Genomic DNA, 19,669 nt, shown 5'->3' on the forward strand with positions numbered 1-19,669 from the left:
CTTTCTAAGCATCATTTTTATGGAATGCATTACCCAATGGAGATTTGCTTGGAGACAAATTTCCTTAAGATTAGAAAAATATAAAATGTGGTTATTTAAGTGTACCTGTCCAGATAATTACTAGTGAATGGAATGACAAGATGAAGTTTTAACATTCTTTACTTTTTTTCTCCTTTCCTGTTTTGATGATTTTATGTATGATTTTATAATCATACTCCTGCCTTATCTTCCTTCCTTCCAGATTCCTTCCATAATCATTCTCCTGCCTTATCTTCCTTCCAGCTTGTCGCAAGCTTCCAAGTTCTCTTTCCCTGTTGATTGTAACTTTGACTTATTCCCTCCTATTGTTTAGCTCTCGTTTACTTGAATTGTTACTCCAGTTATTCCCTGTTAAATGTAAACCGATCCGATATGGTTATTACTATGAAGGTCGGTATAAAAAACTGTTAAATAAATAAATAAATAAAATAATGACTGGAATGGGGACAGTACATAACTCCATGGCTCTAGTGCTAAACTTTCAAAAGGAAAACTAATAAAATGAGAAAAATAGTTAGAAAAATACGGAAAGGTGCCGCTACAAAAGTAAGAAGTGTGCAACAGGCATGGACATTGTTAAAAATAAATAAATAAATAAATAAATAAATAAATAAATAAAAAATACAATCCTAGAAGCACAATCCAGAAATATTTCATGCATTAAGAAAGGTGAAAGGAAGGCAAAAAGATTATTCAAAAATTGGAAGAAGGATCCATCAGAAGAAAATAGGATAAGACATAGGCATTCTGAAGTTAAATGTAAGACATTGATAAAACAGGCTGAGAGAATTTGAAAAGAAATTGACCATAGAGGCAAAAAACTCACAGTAAAAACTTTTTAAAATATATGCGAAGCAGAAAGCCTGTGAGGGAGTCGGTTGGACCGTTGGATGATAAGGGGTTAAAGGGGCACTTAGAGAAGATAAGGCCATCGTGGAAAGATTAAACGATTTCTTTGCTTCAGTGTTTACTGAAGAGGATGTTGGAGAGATATCCATTCCTAAGAAGGTTTTCATAAGTGATGATTCAGATCAACTGGACCAAATCATGGGATAGAAATAGGCTCAGAGATACCCTTTCTGTTAAAATTTCTAAAGGTCACCAAGAGATACCCCATGAGGCTTGAGAGGAAGGAAGGCCAGGATCCCTTCAAAACTAAACTTAGGTTCCAAACTAGTAGAGTTTCCATAGCAGAAGACTTGCATTCTAGACTCCCTAGAAGAAATTATCCCATCTGAGAAAGTAGCAAGAGACTTTCCATGACTGTGTGCCTTATAGCAAATAACAGCTGGTCTCTGCCTTCTACAAGATTTGCAAGTCATGCCTTCATCCCAATCTCCTCTGGCGGAAGAACAAAATTGAACAGATCCCTTTAAGGGAAATATTGTCTTCTTTGTAAACTGAACTCACAGAAGTTCCAAACTCTAATTCAGGTCCACTACATGATCCTCTTTCCTATCATCAAGGAAGGCTCTGACACTAGGTATCGTCAGTTTGTAGCCTGGCTCTCTTAACAGCCAAGATTGTAAACCTTAGAAACTCCCTTCCATTTTCTTTAACAACTGGGGTAGAGGAGCACCCCTGCTTGCACTTTCAGAACTCAGTTTAGGGAATGTCCAAGCTCTTGGCAGGAACACACATAGAAGACTGGATACCGGTTATGGTTTTACTAGGATATCCAAATCTCTGGGCTCCTGCTTTTCTTTTTTGGCTGAAGAACTTGCTGGGCTGATCTGAAATTCACTCATGTTTGTGCCCCACCTGACTGCAAGCAGGGCAGAGGCTGTTTCTGCCAGTCCTTACACTTTGGGGTCTCAAGCGTGTCAAAGCTCAAAACATTTGTCTTGTTGATGGTGCTGGCCATGTGAGCTACTGCTAGGTACTGTAGGAAAAACTCCATCCCAGACCAAATCTTCATCTCTTGAAGTTCAAGGCCATCTGTTGGAGACAGAGAAATACTGAAGAGTTGAAGGTCGCATCAGAAATCTATAGGGGACATGAAGTCAGTTTGGAGCTTTTTTTCTTCTCTGTCACCATCTGCTGACAAGGGGGACATAACGCACTTGTCTGGACTGGTCTGCCTTGGATGATAAGGAAGTTTTGTATTTACTGTCCTAACCACACCAGATTTTCAGAACATGTCAGGGGTACATGAGGTTTTTGACAGGAGTAGTTTTTTGTTTTTTTTTTATAAACTACATGAATGATGGACATATGAATCTGTGATTCTTGGAAAGTAGGCTGCAATAATACTTGTTGGAACTTCTAGTTTATTTCACTAAAGACTATTTAAAAGGAAAATTGAAAATCTAATATTAAAAAATGACTGTTTAGCTCTAGATACCATTTCTTTTGTTTAAAGAATCTGATTCTTGGTCATTTCACAACACTAATATTTTGCTAAATTGTTTTCTTCATTCAACAATATAGTTCCTATACTCTGTGGCTAAACATTTTCAAAGAGACTGTTATAAGAAAGAGACATGTTATAAGAAATGTATTGCTCTGTAATACTGTAATCAGTGCTAATAGAATCTAGGGTCCAAAGTCACCAGTACAGCGCACCAAGGAATCCGCCTGACATTAACATTTTTTTCCTTTCAGGGGCAAATTTCAAACTTCCTACCTAGGTGCAAAGGCCTTAGACCTTATTTTCAAAGGGAAAATATGCATGTACTTTCCCTTTGAAAATTATGCATGGGTACAAACTCTGCAGCTAAAATATTAATGAACTATAATATACACTGATTTGAAAATCCAATCTACAGGCATTGTTTTCTTCCCCTTAATCTAAATATGCTTCAGGAATACTCCACACAGTTTGGCTGAAAGTACACATGCTATGTAAGACCATGCGTACTCTGCCCAGGTTGAAAATTGACTTCCCACACATAGCCAATTTGCCTGACTAAATGGCTTAAAAAATTGCCTTTAGTGTAGTTTTTCCTCAGGTGTACTGTAGTCACTGCCCTGGCAAGAGAAAGATATCCAATTCTGCCTCACTTCCTCTCAGCAGCACAATTACCTTTGCATTCATTCAGCTACTGTCTTTTCACAGCATTAAAAGTTTGCCTTTTCCTGCATATTGTCATTTTACTATTAATATAGTAAGAAGCAAATATTTCAGCTGCAAATATTATTTTTATGTATTTATTTATTTATTTTGCGCTTTTCTATACCGGCATTCAAGATAAAATCTCATCATGCCGGTTTACATTTAACAGGGGGTGAAAAAATACATAAGAGAATATATTAACAAATTGTAGCAAGTGAAAAGAAAAAAAAACAAAACAAAAAAAAACCAACTGCAGTTATAATAAAACAGGGGAGATTCGAACTGGGAGGAGGAAAGTCTATAGGAAAATTAACATAGAGAGCAATTATTTACAAAGTTCTAGGAACGTCTGATTGTGGATTTCATTGACTTGCGGTTTAGTTGGTGTCTGGAAAGGCTTGTTTAAACCACCATGTTTTGAGCCTTTTTCTGAAAGTTAGGAGGCACGGTTCTTGATGTAGATCTGGAGGGATGGAGTTCCATAGAGCAGGCCCTGCTGTGGAGAAAGCCCGGTCTCTAAATGTTATATGATGTGAAGTTTTGGCTTTGGGTACATGTAATGAATCTCTATACGTTTTTCTAATGGGTCTGGAGGAGATATGTTTTCTGAATGGGATTTGAAGGTTAAGTGGAGCATGGTTATGGATGGCTTTATAGATAGTGGTAATGGACTTATGAATGATTCTGTAGTGGATTGGCAGCCAGTGTAGTTCTTTAAGGATGGGCAAAATATGGTCTCTTCTCCTCGTGTTTGTTAGTATTCTGGCTGCCGCATTTTGGACCATCTGGAGAGGTTTAGTGTGAGATAAGGGGAGGCCTAGTAAGATAGAGTTGCAGTAGTCTAACTTAGAGAAGATTACAGCTTGCAGAACCGTTCTGTAGTCTTGGAAATGAAGCAGTGGTTTTATTCTTTTCAGGACATGTAGTTTATAGAAGCAGTCCTTAGTTGTTTTGTTGATAAACGATTTTAGATTTAGCCGGTTATCTATAATGACCCCTAAGTCTCTTGCTTGGGTAGTAAGAAGGTTTGTTGGTGTATTTGTAGAGATAGTACTGTTTTCTGGGGAGATGAGAAGGCGTTCGCTCTTAGAAGTATTTAGAATTAAGTTTAAGCTAGTGAGGAGGCCATTGATTTCTTGAAGGCAGTTTTCCCAGTATTCAAGAGTTTTAGTGATGGATTCTTTGAAGGGGATCACAATCTGGACATAGTCAGCGTATAAGAAATGTTTTAGGTTCATTTTGGATAACAGCTTGCATAGTGGGAGAAGGTAAATATTGAAAAGCATGGGGGAAAGGTAGGAGCCCTGGGGAACTCCTAATGAGGTATGATGACGGTGTGATTCTTTATTGTGTATTTTGACCTTATATCCTCTGTTGTCAAGGAATGTTTTGAACCAGGCCAATGCAGTGCCTGTTATTCCTATGTTTGACATCTGGTTTAGGAGGATGGAGTGGTTCACGGTGTCAAATGCAGCCGAGAGATCCAGGAGAATCAATAAGAATGAATGGCCTTTGTCTAGGCCCATGATGAGATGGTCTGTCAGGGATATGAGTAGGGATTCAGGGCTTACTGCTTTTCGGAATCCATATTGGGTGGGGAAAAGAATTTTGAAGTCTTCGATGTAATCTGATAGTTGTGTGTTGACTAATTTTTCCATGACTTTGGCTATGAATGGCAGGTTGGAAATCGGGCGGAAGCTATTGGGATCTATAGGATCCAGATTTGGTTTTTTTTAGAAGAGGTTTGATGGAGGCCAGTTTAAGATCGTCTGGATAAATTCCCTGGGATAAAGAACAGTTAATGATGTCCGCCAGTGCATTGGAGATGGTGTCGGGAATTAGTTGGAGCAGTTTGGTAGGGATTTGGTTGAGGGGATGTGAGGAGGGTTTTATTTTCTTCAAAACAACTTGGATCTCTGAGGCTGTGATGATTTAAGAGATATGTCTTTGTTGGGGTGGAGATATGCATTGGAGGGCGAGGTGGTGTTGGAGGGAAGCTGTGATAGGAGGTTGGTGATTTTGTTTCGGAAGAAGAGGGCCAACTCTTCTGCTTTAGACTGAGCTTGGTTGAGTGGAATGTCAGTGTTGATTTGTGTTAAATTAGATACATATGAAAATAGGGCTTTAGCGTCAAAGATGAGGTCATGGATTTTATGAGCATAGAAGTCCCTTTTTGCTTTCAGAGTGGAGCTCTTGTAGTAGTGAAGCATGAGCTTGTAGGCAGCGAGGGTGCTGGGGCTAGGAGCTGTGCGCCACTTACTCTCTGTCGTAGGCTCTGTTTGAGTTTAGCAATATAGGCCTAGGATGACAGTGTCCTCGATAGAAAACATCCCTGTTCAAAAAATGTTTTTTTGTCTGGCTCAAAGAGATGCCTCATTCATTTTTTTAAGCAAGCAATACAGTCAGAAAATTTCTAGTTACATTGCCCTGTTATTTTACTACAATTTGAAATGTTTTCTTACTGTTTCCTCTAAAGTTGCATGGGTATGTGGCAGAAAGCCAGGCTCCTGCCACACAGAAATTTCCGTTGCTGAGTAAACAGCATTGGCAGCAATCCTAGCCCATGCTTAAGAGAGCTCAGTGTAATCCTGTTAGGAAAAATTCTGCTTTCCCATAATTTTTTTTTGCTTTCTTCAAGCAAGTCTCCATCCAAATTTCAAACTTGTGATTCCACTTAGGCTCGGTTTAAGAAATGTTTGGGCTCAACGCAACACTAGATATGTAAGTCTTCTCTCCCCTTCCCCCACACACATATACCACTATATGGCAAATATCTTTATAATTACATCCCATACCTGGCTGCAAAAAAAACAAAAACAAAAAAAACCCAAACTTTTTCAACTCCCCACATTTTATTCCAAATAGAAAATCTCTTCCCTCACTTTGTAATGCACTTTAGTTCTCCTCACAGAGCAGGGACAGTTTTGGCACCTCACTGTTATGGTCCTGCTGTGGGGCAGCAAAGAAAAAGCTGGAGTTTTTATTTATTTTATTTATTTATTTTTTTAAGGCCTACAGGACGGAACTAGCAGCAGAACAGTAATGTGGCAGAGGCAACACAGGGAACATTGGAAGCTGTCTCTCAGTGCTGCTTCTATTCAGCCCGCTCAGGGGCCCCAAAAATGGCAGGGACTAATGCAGTTGCATTGATTGCTATAGCCGTAGACCAGCCCTGTGTGACTTAGGGCCTGATTTAGTAAGGTTTTTCTTCCATTCTGGGTCTTATGGGACAATACAGCATCCTTAGTAAATGAGGCCCTTAGTTTGGTATACGGGACCCACAAATGGTTCTTATACCAAAAGGAAAATTCCAGAAGCAATATTTATTTTACAGTATGTACTATCTATGCATGACATCCCAGTGGAAGACTCCCCAAACAAAGGGAGGGGACTTACAGCTTGAGTCAGTAAATTCCATTTTCTCTTACATACAGTATGAAGCAGCAAAAAGCAGTGGAGAAGTGCGAGCATTCCTAATAGATGATCCAACCCAGAAAGCCCAAATAGTGTTTGCTATATTTTATTGAAATCTGTTCAATAAGAAAAGTAAGGGAATGGGACTTAATGCTGCACAACTTACTCAGGAGTACAGAATTAAAATGTAAGATGTATGCGCTGACCCAAAATCTTCAGCTGATAGCCTCCAAAACACACTGAGCAGCAGATTAAAAAAGTCTGGTCTTTCACAACACAAAAATGCATGTAAGTTCTAACTACCAAAAAGGTTAAAATTCAAGAAATATGTTAATGGATCACTATTTTTATTTTTAAATATGATACATATCAAGCATATCTAGTACATGTGCTCACAGAGACCCTCTAACAAAATTATTATTTTTTTAAAAATCATTAGAACTAAGACTGCCATTTTATAAAATATGAAAGTATCATTTACCCACTCTTCAAAATTATGAAGAAAAATCTTAGTTTTTCCAACCTGCACAACATGAGAGAAAGCCCTTTATAAAGCAGGCCCAAAGTCCTAGGCAACATTAAATCCACTCGTATTTAGAAAGACTTATTTTGTATTCAAATTCTGATCAGGTTGTAATCGTGGGTGTTAAAAGTACAATTCCTTTCTTATAACCATGCAATCAAATATTTTTGTGTTTTGGTTACAAAACACAAGCTGTTCAATCCAGTCATTTGGTTGAAGAGTGCTGCCAAACACTGCACCTGACATCAGTATAAGCCACAGATGTCAGGCCCTGGCAGCAGACCAACCACCCAATTGCTACTAAGGAAGAGAACACAAAAACTGGGGACTTTTCTGGACTATCTTGGAGTGCATAGGTATAAGTCCATTGAAATGATTTTTTTTTGTTCTTGCTTCCAATGTGTCATCTGAATTGTAAATATGTTGCCGACATACTCATAAAAAAAGTATGTAAAATGCTGTTATTTCAATTCATTTATATTACAGTGAGAACAATGTACCGTATTTTTCGCTCCATAAGACAATTTTTTCCCCCAAAAGTGGGGGGAAAATATCTGTGCGCCTTATGGAGCGAATATTAAAAACAAAAAAAATTAACTACAACCCCCCCCCCTCCAAGACTTGCCAAAAGTCCCTGGTGGTCCAGCAGGGGTCCAGGAGCGATCTCCTGCACTCGGGCTGTCGGCTGCCAGTATTCAAAACAGCGCCAATAACCTTTGCCCTTACTATGTCACAGGGGCTACCGTTGCCATGTGACAGCCCCTGTCACATGGTAGGAGCACAAGATGAGGCCGGTCATCCATTGCTCCTACCATGTGACAGGGGCTGTCACATGGCACCGGTAGCCCCTGTGACATAGTAAGGACAAAGGCTATTGGCGCCGTTTTGAATAATGGCAGCCGACAGCCCGAGTGCAGGAGATCGCTCCCGGACCCCCGCTGGACCACCAGGGACTTTTGGCAAGTCTTTGGGGGGGTCAGGAGGGTGGGGGGGGTTGTAGTTAATTAAATTTAAAGGGTTGGGATGGGGAATGGGGACAAAAAAAAAAAACATTTTATGCCCTCCCCTAATTTGCTCCATAAGACGCACAGACGCCCGGGAACAGAGCCAGTTTAGCACACCATTTTTTATTTTTTTTTATTTTCCCGCTCTGAATCCTAGGTGCATCTTATGGAGCGAAAAATTCAGTAATTGTATATGTAAAACCCAATGTATTAGCCCATTTCCAGGACCAAAACATTGAGTTTTATTCACTTACTGAATTTAGAATAAAATATTTTTTGAGAAGTTGGCCTTTATATTCTTCTCTATGTTAAAGTGGGATTCTAGTTCAGATTCTGCATTTGGATTAAGGTAATAAAGCATTATTTGGTAATTAGTCAATGTTTCAAAATGTAGCTGAACCATCATCGAGTTTTGGTCTAGGAAATTTTTTTTTTGTTTTTTACATACACTGCTATGATGTGAGATCTGAAAGGTGGTGATCAGGGTCGGCTATAGTTCTTACGCTGAAATCATAATTTTCTAAATATTGCAAACAATCAATTCAGACATCATATTCCACCTGTGACAGTATATAGTTTCTTTCTCTGTGCTTGAATCTTAGAATAGTTTAACCCATTTCAAGTCTTCAGAATGTCCTGTCCAGTGGGTGGGAACATACATATGCTCTCTTTTCCAACACTTCTTTGGCAATTTTTCTAATATTGTCACTCATATTTTCAGGAGCATCTAAAATGTAAAATGAAACAGTATATTTTCTTCTTTGCCAAAGTAGTCAATATAAATAAAATTGCAGGTACATTAGATAAAATAAAAATAAAAAACAATGTAAATTTGTATTAATGTCCCTCCCCATACCCCTGTTACTGAACTTACGTTTACTTAACTCTGTCATGAGGTAATTATTCTTGAAATATGCCTCTGAGCAAAACATATTTGTAAGCAGTACCTATACACAAACAAGGCAGGGGGAAAAAATCAGCATATTAAACAATGCATTTAAAATAAGTTAACATAAATCACTTTTAACAAATGTATAACTAGAACCAAAAGGACATGGCCAATTAGGACACTATTCACATAAGAGAGGTAACAAACTTTATTATGAAATTTGTATCACAATTAAATAAAATGTGTCACGTATCACAAAACCTTTCCCCTCATCCACTCATTAAAAACCAATATACAGCAACAAATAGGGCATAAATGTCATTCTGTAACTAATACAACATTTACTATTATTTTCTCTGTCATATCTATATCTGGATACCCTGTGGTATCTATACCACTCACAACCCTAAATGTATATGTCTATAGCTACAATGTCATAAACAACTAACATATTTCAATACTTTGATAACCCTAAAATTTCACAATGATATAATTCATAACACATTTCCTTTTATTATGTAGCCATAACTTGTACGAGAATGTTGACGTGCCCACATTACCCACACTTCTCTTAATTCTTTCTTCTGTTAGCTCACACCACTGTATGGTTTCTTTAAATGCTCAATGAGGCACCAGTATCACCCTACAAGAGGCCCTTTTGAAAAGAAGTGTGGCGATTATGGAAAATGTTTTGGACCGCCCTTCGTGAATGGTGTTGGAGTGAGTTACTTTGAAGGTTGCAGTGACAACACCATGTGTTCTGTTTAGTGTGCTGTTTGAACGAGATTAAAGACCCATGGGGCAGATTTTCAAAAGGCTCGGCAGTGCGCATTAAGTCCTGGGGCTTGAAAAAAGGGCGAGAGCGGGGCCGGAGCCTCCAGGCATAGCGGCCATTTGCCGCTATGCTCGGGATCGTGGGCTGGCTGTCGGCCCGTGCGCACAACCTACGCCTGCCTGGAGGCAGGCGCAACTTATAAAATAAAGATTGGGGGGATTTTAGGTAGGGCTGGGGGGCATGCTAGGTAGGAGAAGAGAGGGGAAGGTGGGGATGGGGGGGGGGTGGAGGGAACGGGTAAAGCCAGCAGGGCTCGGCACACGCAAGGTGCACTATTGTGCACCCCCTTGTGAGCACCAACCCCGGATTTTATAACGTGCGCGCGGCTGCGCGCATGTTATAAAATCGGGCGTACATTGGTGCACGCCTGGTTGCACGCACAAATGTACACCCGCGCGTAGGTATTAAAATCCGGCCCATAGTGTTCTGTGGTATAGCGGTTGGTCTATTATAAGCAAGACGGTGAAAATAATTTGATGGTGATATCTTCCCCTGATGAAGCCGTGTACGAAGAAACAAGGGCCTCTTGTAGGGTAATACTGGTGCCTCATTGAGCATTTAAAGAAACCATACAATGGTGTGAGCTAACAAAAGAAGGAATTAAGAGAAGTGTGGGTAATGTGGGCATGTCAACATTCTCATACAAGTTGTGGCTACATAATAAAAGGAAATGTTGACATGCGCTCCCCCACATGAAACATTTTCCTGTCTGTGTAATTCCCTGACCTCCCCCAGAAAACTGCATGTGAGCATTTCTAATGCAGCCTGGAAGTAGACCTTGGTTTTTCTATGGCTCTGGTTCTTCATACATAGCATTCACCTGTGCATCAAACCAGTTTACTTGCACTGTTCTTAGTTCAAGGAACATGTTTTTGTAATCTCAGACAGGGAAAATACAGAAACTCAATAAGGAAGTTTTGAGTAAAATTGTAAAGGATTTAAACAATTTTAGATTAGAAAGAAATTTTGTGCTTACTTCATGGTCATGGTTCCTTAAACCAATGCGCATAGATCGACTAGCCCTGGAAATGGTAGCCGTCATTGCATATAGATTAATTAGAATGTCTGCCACTTTTTTCAGAGCCAGCTGCTCATCCACTAGAGTCTAAAAATGAAGAAAATGAAAACCAAGATTTTCAGAGTAGATTATGTTAAATCCTTCCAAGCAACTATCATTTACAGCCCATTCCAGAAAGCAACATCAGGTCATTCATTCAGCCATTAACATACATATAGCCCAAATTATCCCACTGGCCTAACCAACAGGGTCATTCATCAAAGTGGGTCATGGCTTTAATGCCCATGATAACGCCAAAACGCTTGTGATAGTTATTGCAGCACACGGCACAAATGCAAATTTGGCAAACTTGTTCAAAGGGGCGGGATTGATGAAAATAAGGAGCACTACTGCCCATGCAATAGTGTAACACACTATGCTTTTAATGCTGGAAATAACTACACCTTTTTTCCTGGTGTTAAGCTGTGCGATATGCCCGAAATGGCGGTAATGCAATTTGCGAGAAGTATTGCAAATTCTGTTTCGGTCATTTTTGGGAGAGGGGAGAGAGAAGAAAGGGGAGTGGAGTGGAATAGACAGAGAGAGAAAGAGAGCCTCTGGGGTGATATACATACATACCAGGGTACTATCAGGCTAGGGCAAGAGAACATTGACATAATCTCATCTTAGTCTGACTTTCCTCACTCCAAATGATGTTAAATCTTCACTGCTGCTCTTCATACGTCTCATTCTGTACATAAAACTGGCCCCAAAACCCTACATCACCACCAAATCCTCTCCTCAAGTTACTAGCTGGCCCTCCTATAGTGATATAAATTAGTTGACTACTTTGAAGGCCTTATAAAGAGTCTCAGTCTCTCTCTCTTTCTCAGGGTGTGAAAACTTTACTACCTATATGAAGCACTAACATAGCACGTGATTTGGTAATTCTAAAATTATCCATGCAAAAATTATAGCATTTTGATGAATCTAGAGGCAAGTCAGGGATCATACATGTGGTGCATATCCGATGCAGTCCACAATTTTGGCCTGAGTTAGGCAACGTATGTCTATATTTATTTTAGTGGCTAATACTGAAATAGATCGATCCATGCAGTATGCAAAAATTAATGGATGGATGAAAGTTGTAAGGATCAGCATTCTAGCAGGTCTGCATTCACTTATAGTTAATGGCCTTGTACATAATATGAATCAAGCTTTCTCAATAATGGAATAGTTTATCAGAGTTAAATTACCTGAAATTCTGCAAACAAGTGAAGGCACATTTATTTCCTAAGGTGGCATAAGCAAGGATGAGGAGGCAGCTGAGTTTTTATTTTTGCACAATTAGTTTCTTTTAGTTTTGTTTACTTATGTTTTATTTTTAATTATGAGTTTAATTTGTAAACCACTTTTATTGTTCTCATAATGATTATGCAATATATAAATGTTAAATAAATAAAATATTGTACATTTTTTTTCCTAAGAAAGATTTTATTTTGTGTGGAGAAATAGTCCCATGTTGTGGCCCGTGTGTAGATTGCAGCTATTTTCCATGGACTAAATTTTTTTTGCATTCTCATTTAATGGGTCAGTACACAAAGGTCAAAACTGCAAAGCTCTATTGACAATCAGTTGAAATCAGAAGCAAAATTTATATGTTCACCTACAGAATCTAATTTTTTTTAACATGTATGAAAACTTGACTACAAGCATTAGATAAAGATGTTTGTTTAAGCAATAATTAGAGTCCTGGAAGAAGAAAAGCTTTTTCCTTCTTTGGTTTAGAAGAGAGAGATGCTAAGTGATCCAGTTTCTGGAGGTCAGTTCTGAGTTTGGTTCCCCTCCCCCCTTGACGAATTTTGGCTACTATGGTGCAGATTTCAAACAGCACTATAATGTAAATTCTGACAGTTCTGATGTCACAAACTGATGCATGAAAAGACACTTATACAACTATATAATACAACAATCTGATTATATTTATTTTTCTATACCAATATTCAATTTGAAATATCACACCAGTTTACATATAACAGGATGTCTAAAGGCAAGCCTTTTGGTGACATGATACAGTGTAACAGATTATATAGTAAATTACTCAAATTTCAAAGCCCCAAAATACTATTAAACATAGGTGCAGTGACATTTAAGAATATGAGCTAAAAAACTAACCCACTGTCCATGTCAAGAAAGCAATGCATGTTATGTCTCATAAGTCACCCAAGGCTCTCTGTCAAAACATGTGTGTGTTCCTGCACACATACAGAAAGCAAATCTAATCTGGAACTTTGTACTTGCACCTCTTCTCTACTTTTTCATCTGGGTGTCATTTGCATGCTCCATTACCAGGAAAACATGACTTAATTTTATAGAATTACAGGCAGATGTTAGTTGTTCTTCTTAAGTTACTTATTAGTGTTTGAAAAATAATTCAAATCAGATGCCTTCAGTGCCTAAGTAGTACAAAGAACTGTATGAGAAAAACAAAATTTAATTGACCTGTTTAGTGAGACCGTTTCATAAGGAAGTAGTGCATGTATTATTCTCACAGAAGCCATAGCTTCTTTTGCTCTACATTTTCATTTATGCAACTTTAAAAGCACTTCTCATTAGCGCTCAGAATTGGAGAAATTACTTACCTGATAATTTCGTTTTCCTTAGTGTAGACAGATGGACTAAGACCAGTAGGTTTATGCTCCCCTGCTAGCAGATGGAGATGGAGCAAGTTGACATCACAGTATACATAATGCTGCAGTGACCCTAGCCTGCCAGTATTCTCTTCAAAAGCAACTGTGCACAGACTAGCAAAAAACTTGATTAAAAACAGGTAACCAGAACTGTACTGAACCAACCATAAACACTGAACTTACATAAGATTCTAGGTACCCCAAGCTAGGGAGTGGATGGACATTTACCAGCAATCCCTTGGGACCCACAGCCCCACAGAAAGACAATTGACACCTTGATGCGGCAGCTGACAGCGGGAAGCTGAGTCCATCTGTCTACACTAAGGAAAACGAAATAATTTCTCCATTTCCTAGCATGTAGACAAATGGATTCAAGACCAGTGGGCTGTACCAAAGCTACTCCCCAACAGGGTGGGAGGCTGCCCGTGGTCTAGTCAACACCGCATGTGCAAAGGCTGCATCCTACCGGGTTTGAATATCCAGATGGTAAAACCTGGAAAAAGTGTGTAAGGAGGACCACGTCATAGCTCGGCAGATGATATAGAAACACAGAAATGACGGCAGAAGAAGACCAACGGCCCATCCAGTCTGCCCAGCAAGCATTTGCACTCTTTTTTTTTTTTCTCATACTTATCTGCTACTCTTGGCCCTTAGTAACCTTTTGGTTCTGTTTCCCTTCCCCCCTCCATTAATGTAGAGAGCAGTGTTGGAACTGCATCTAAGTGAAATATCTAGCTTAATTAGTTAGGGATAGTAACTGTCGCAATAAGCAAGCTACACCCATGCTTGTTTACCCCAACTATGTAATTCAGTCCTTGTTGGTTGTTGTCTGTATATAGATCCACTTTTCTTCATTCCCCCTGTCATTGAAGCAGAGAGCTATGCTGGCTTTGCATTGAAAGTGAAGTATCAGACTTTCTCCCTTGCCGTTGAAGCAGAGAGTAATATGCATTAAAAGTGAAGTATCAGACTTTCTCCCCTGCCGTTGAAGCAGAGAGCTGTGCTGGATATGCATTGAAAGTGAAGTATCAGGCTTATTTGGTTTGGAGTAGTATCCGCTGTAACAAGCAAGCTACTCCCTGCTTTTTTGTGAATGGAAATCTTTTTTTTTCCCCCACATTACCTCTTACTGTTGAAGCTTAGAGCAATGTTGGAGTCACATTACCTGTGTATGTTTATTGAATAAGGGTATTATCTCCGGTAGTAGCCGTCATTCCCACGAGCCACCCACTCTTCATACACATCCTCTAGACTTTATGGACCCACAGTGTTTATCCCACGCCCCTTTGAAATCCTTCACAGTTCGCTGTGAGACAAGAGACAATATCGATGGGAGACAAGAGACTGACTTCCGCCCATGACACTGCCTGGGCCCTAGTGAAATGAGTCCTAATCTGAGTAGGCAATGTCTTCCCAGCATCTACATATGCAGCCGTGACCACCTTCTTAATCCAATGAGCTATGGTGGCCCGCAAAGCTGGAGTGCCCTGCTTACTCCTGCCATGGAGGAAAAACAGGCAATCCGTCTTTCAAAATGACTGAGACCTCTAGATACCACACAACAAGACGTTTAACATCCAAGGAGCGCAAAGGGCGAAACTCCTTCACATCCCTGACCACCTTCTTAATCCAATGAGCTATGGTGGCCCGCGAAGCTGGAGTGCCCTGCTTACTCCTGCCATGGAGGAAAAACAGGCGATCTGTCTTTCAAAATGACTCTGAGACCTCTAGATACCACACAACAAGACGTTTAACATCCAAGGAGCGCAAAGGGCGAAACTCCTTCGCATCCCTGACCATATCTAGGGATGGCAAGGAGATGGAATGATTCAATGAAAGTCCAAGACTGCCTTGGGCAAGAAGGATGGAACAGTATGCAGCTGTAACGCCTCTGGAGTCACCCGAAGGAATGGCTCTCAGCAAGACAATGCCTGCACTTCAGAAATCCAATGTGCAGAACATATAGCCACCAGGAACACAGTCTTCAAAGTCACAACCGTAAGGAAAGGCTATGCAGTGGTCGGAACGTATAGGGCCTGCCAAAAAGTCCAGCACCAAATTAAGACTCCATAATGGAACCAGTAACCTCAAGGGAGGCCTAAGGTGCTTCAATCCCTTCAAAAAAAAAAAAAAAAAAAGGGCCACATCAGGATGAGATTTACCAGGCCTCTGAAACAGGCAAGAGCCGCAACCTGCACCTTCAAGGAATTAAGTGCCAAGCCTTTATTCAGTCCATCCTACAAAAAATCAAGAATGAGAGGGACCTTAACTGAACGAGGAAGAACACCTCGCTCCTCACACCAGGCTTCAGAAACTCTCCAAACCCCAAAACTCTCGAAACCCAAGGAAGTGGAAAACCTGTGAGCACGGAGTAAAGTGGCAATAACCACACAGGAATAACCATGCTTTAACAGGCGAGCCCTCTCAAGAGCCAAACTGTAAGACAGAATCGAGTTGGATCCTTGTGAAGCAGATCCATGTGCGGCGGAAGACGAAGGGGGGGCCTCCACCAGAATTCGTTGCAAATCCTCATACCATGGACGCCTGGGCCAGTACAGTGCAACTAGGAGTACTAGCCCTCTGTGGCCTTCAATCTTGAGAATTATCCTGCCCAGCAAGGGCCATGGAGGAAAGACAAAGCAATCTGTCTTCCAGCCAGACCTCTACAAGTGCATCTGTTCTCAGGGACCATGGATCTCTCCTGCGACTGTAGAAGCGAGGAACCTTCACATTTCAAGAAGTCACCAGCAGGTTTAGAAACGGAAGGCCCCAGCAATTCACAATCAGCTGACATCACCCACTTCTCCTGGGTCCAGACTCTCCCTGCTGAGAAAGTCCACTCTTACATTGGCTTTTCCTGCAATTTGAGAGGCTGAGATCTTCTGCAGATGACCTTCCGCCCATTCCATCAGCTGGGCTATTTTCTGCGACACTTGCTGGCTCCTGGTTCCTCCCCGGCAATTGATATAGGCCATCGTCATCGTGTTTTCTGACATCATGCGAACTGCTTGATTCCGCAGCCTGTGGCTGAACTGCAAGCATGCCAGCCGTGCCATCCTGGCCTCCAAGCGACTGATGTTCCAGCGGGACTCTTCGGCATTCCAGCACCCCTGGGTCGTTAACTCCAGACAGTGATCCCCCCCAACCCTAGAGACTTGCATCTGTTGTATCAACCAGTTCGGAAAGGACAAGGTAACTTCCTTTCTCAGATGATCCTCCTGCAACCACCACTGGAGGTGGAAGCAGATTTCCAATGGCAAGTAGATTTGAACTGCATAATCTTGAGACTGTGGGTTCCAACAAGATAGAGAGCACTGAAGAGGACGCATATGTGCCCTTGCCCATGGTACCAGTTCCAGGGTAGCTACCATTAAACCGAGTACCTGTGGGTAGGACCACACCATTGGCCATATAGGGTTCATCAACTGTTGCACTTGAGATATCAATCTCTGGATCTGAACTTCCAGTAGGAAAACTCTGTCCTGTCCAGTGTCGAACCGGACCCCCAGATACTCCAATGACTGGGATGGTTGAAGATTGCTCTTGGTCAGGTTCACCACCCAACCAAGCTCCTACAATAAAATCACTGTGTGTGTGTCACCAGGCAGCTCTCTTCCTGAGACTTGGCTGGAATCAGCCAGTTGTCCAAATATGGATGCACCAGGATTCCTTCTTTACGCAAAGCCACCACTGCCACCATCATAATCTTGGAAAATGTTCTGGGAATGGTGGTAAGACCAAAAGGCAACACAAACTGATAATGGGGCCCCAACACCACAAAGCATAGAAAGCGTTAGTGTTCCAATCAGATGGCCAGAAATTCCCCCGACTGCACCGCCATTATTACAGAGCATAAGGTTTCCATTTGAAAATGAGTCACCTTCAAGTGAGGGTTGACCCTCTTGAGATCCAAGATGGTATGAAAGGAGCCCTCCTTCTTGAGCACAACAAAATAAATGGAATATCACCTCATACTTGCTTGAGACGTGCGCACCGAAACCACAGCCCTCAGTTTGAGGAGCCTTTGAAATGTGAACTCCACTGCCTGCTTCCCTTTTGCAGGAAGTGGGAAGGAGATAGCATGAACACGTACCAAGGAATACTGTGAAATTCCAGTGCATACCCTTCACATATCACCTCCAGAACCTACCGATCCGACGTAATCTCGACCCACCTCTGATAAAAGAGAGAGACATCCCCCTATTTCCTATTCAGGAAGGTGGGTCGGCAAACCTTCATTGGGAAGGTCCACCACTCGAGCCTGCTCTTCTCTTGGGCTGCTGAGGACGAAAGGACTGAGACCTATCGAAAGGTCAAGTCTGCTGAAAGGTCATCCCTCTGTAGGGACGAAAATGCCTGGAACCCCAGAAATGGCCCATCATACCAAAGGGGCGCTGTAACTGTTTCTTATCCTCTGGCAACCGAGGCACCGGTAACTCACCCCACTTTCTGGCCAGTTTCTCCAACTTGCTCCCAAACAAGAGCAAGCCTTAAAGGCATCTTGGTAAGATTGCCTTTGGAAGCTGTCTCAGCTGACCAGTTTCGCAACCAGAGTTGACACCTGGCTGCAATCACCGAAGCAACTCCTCTGGCCGAGGTCTGGACCATATCACAGCCTGCATCCATAACCATTCAGGAATTCCCTCCAGACTCATCAACCTCCTGAGAAAGAAGCAGAAGAGATCTCGCCACTAGAGTGCAATAGGAGGCAATCTGTAAATTAATCGCCATTGCCTCAAAAGCTTGCTTAAGAATAGCCTCAATCCTTCTATCATGTATATCCTTCAAGGCCGCTCCTCCCTCTACAGGGATAGTCATCCGCTTAGTCACAGCACATAACAGAGCATCCACTTTGGGAAAATGCAAATGCTCTCTCACAGCCGTATCCAGGGGGTACAGGCCTTCCAATATCCGACCCCATTTAAAATTTGCATCTGGGGCATCCCATTCCAGATCAATCAATTCCTGGATGGCATCCATCACTGGGAAAAACACAAGAGGCTTTACGTAAGGAAACCAAAATTGGATTCTTCCTCGGCTCTGACGTAGCATCCGAACCAGAAACACCCAGGTGTTTCAAGGTCTAGGGAATAAGGGCCGGCAGTTCATCTCTATGAAACATGGTTTGATACGGTTCCAGCCCTTGAGAAATTTCCCCTTCTTCCAGGGAATCTGGATCAACCACATCATCAGTGCCATCTGGATTCCTATTGGGAACACCCGCAGGGAGCCGGGGCAAGCCCTGGCGCTTAAGCATAGGACTGGAAGAGGGAGAAGTCACCAACTGAGAGTCCGACCAGACAAAAATGGGGGAAGCGGAGGACTGCGCACGAAGAAAGGCTTGTAAGCCTTGAAAGAATTCCACCCAAGAAAAAGCAGCCGGATCCAGAAGGAACTGGAGCTGGTCCCATAGAACTGCTTTTGCCAGTGGAGGAGTCAGTCAAAGAACTAAAAAATGAAATTTCAGACCTATTACAAAATAGAGTTGCTTACCTGTAATAGGTGTTCTCTTAGGACAGCAGGATGTTAATCCTCACAGACGGGTGACATCATCAGATGGAGCCTGGCACAGCATGCCATTATCCGAACGGCCATGCGGAGGTCCCTTTTTAGTCTTGTATTTTAGCCAAAAGACGATCAAAAAGTAAAACAACAAACTGACAGCAAACCCAACTCCGCAGGGTGGTGGGCGGGTTTCCTGAGGACTAACAGCCCTAAACCACGTGCCAGAGGACACAACAACAGAAGTGCTGTGGGAGGCAAGGGGAGGCAGCAAGAACCAGATACTGGGCCTTAAGTAGGGAGAGATGGGTTCTTATGCTTGGAACAGATTATGAAGGACAGACTGGGCAAAGGTACTGTCTTGTCAACCATCCTTGTCCAAACAGTAATGGGCGGCGAACATGTGCAGGGAGCTCCACGTCACAGCCTTGCAGATCTCAATGATGGGGATCACATGAAAGTGCGCCACTTTGATGCGGAGGCCGCATCAAAGTGCCCTAATCGAGTGCACTTTGATGCGGCCTCCGAGTGGAAGGTCCGCCTGCTCATAGCAGAAGGATATATAGTCTGCCAACCAGTTAGAAAGGGTGTGCTTGCCCACTGCAGCACCCAGTCTGTTTTTGTCAAAGGAGACAAAAAAGTTCTGTGGACTGTCTGTGGGCTGCAGTGCACTCAAGATAAAAGGCAAGGGCACGCTTGTAGTCCAGGCTGTGCAGAGCCC

General features: G+C 41.8%; 1 protein-coding gene across 1 annotated transcript in view; it reads right to left on the minus strand.

Annotated features, from left to right (window-relative positions):
* Positions 1-8,095: 8,095 nt before the first annotated feature.
* Positions 8,096-19,669, minus strand: part of ACAD9 (acyl-CoA dehydrogenase family member 9) — a 149,559-nt gene continuing 137,985 nt past the window's right edge. The window contains exons 16-18 of the mRNA XM_029600815.1: positions 10,736-10,864; positions 8,910-8,982; positions 8,096-8,762 (exon numbers count right to left, since the gene is read on the minus strand). Of these exons, the coding sequence (XP_029456675.1) occupies positions 8,662-8,762; positions 8,910-8,982; positions 10,736-10,864 (303 nt within the window). The 3' untranslated portion in view covers positions 8,096-8,661. The remainder of the gene's footprint in view (positions 8,763-8,909; positions 8,983-10,735; positions 10,865-19,669) is intronic.

The sequence above is a fragment of the Rhinatrema bivittatum genome, chromosome 4, assembly GCF_901001135.1.
Source record: "Rhinatrema bivittatum chromosome 4, aRhiBiv1.1, whole genome shotgun sequence".
Lineage (NCBI taxonomy): Eukaryota > Metazoa > Chordata > Amphibia > Gymnophiona > Rhinatrematidae > Rhinatrema > Rhinatrema bivittatum.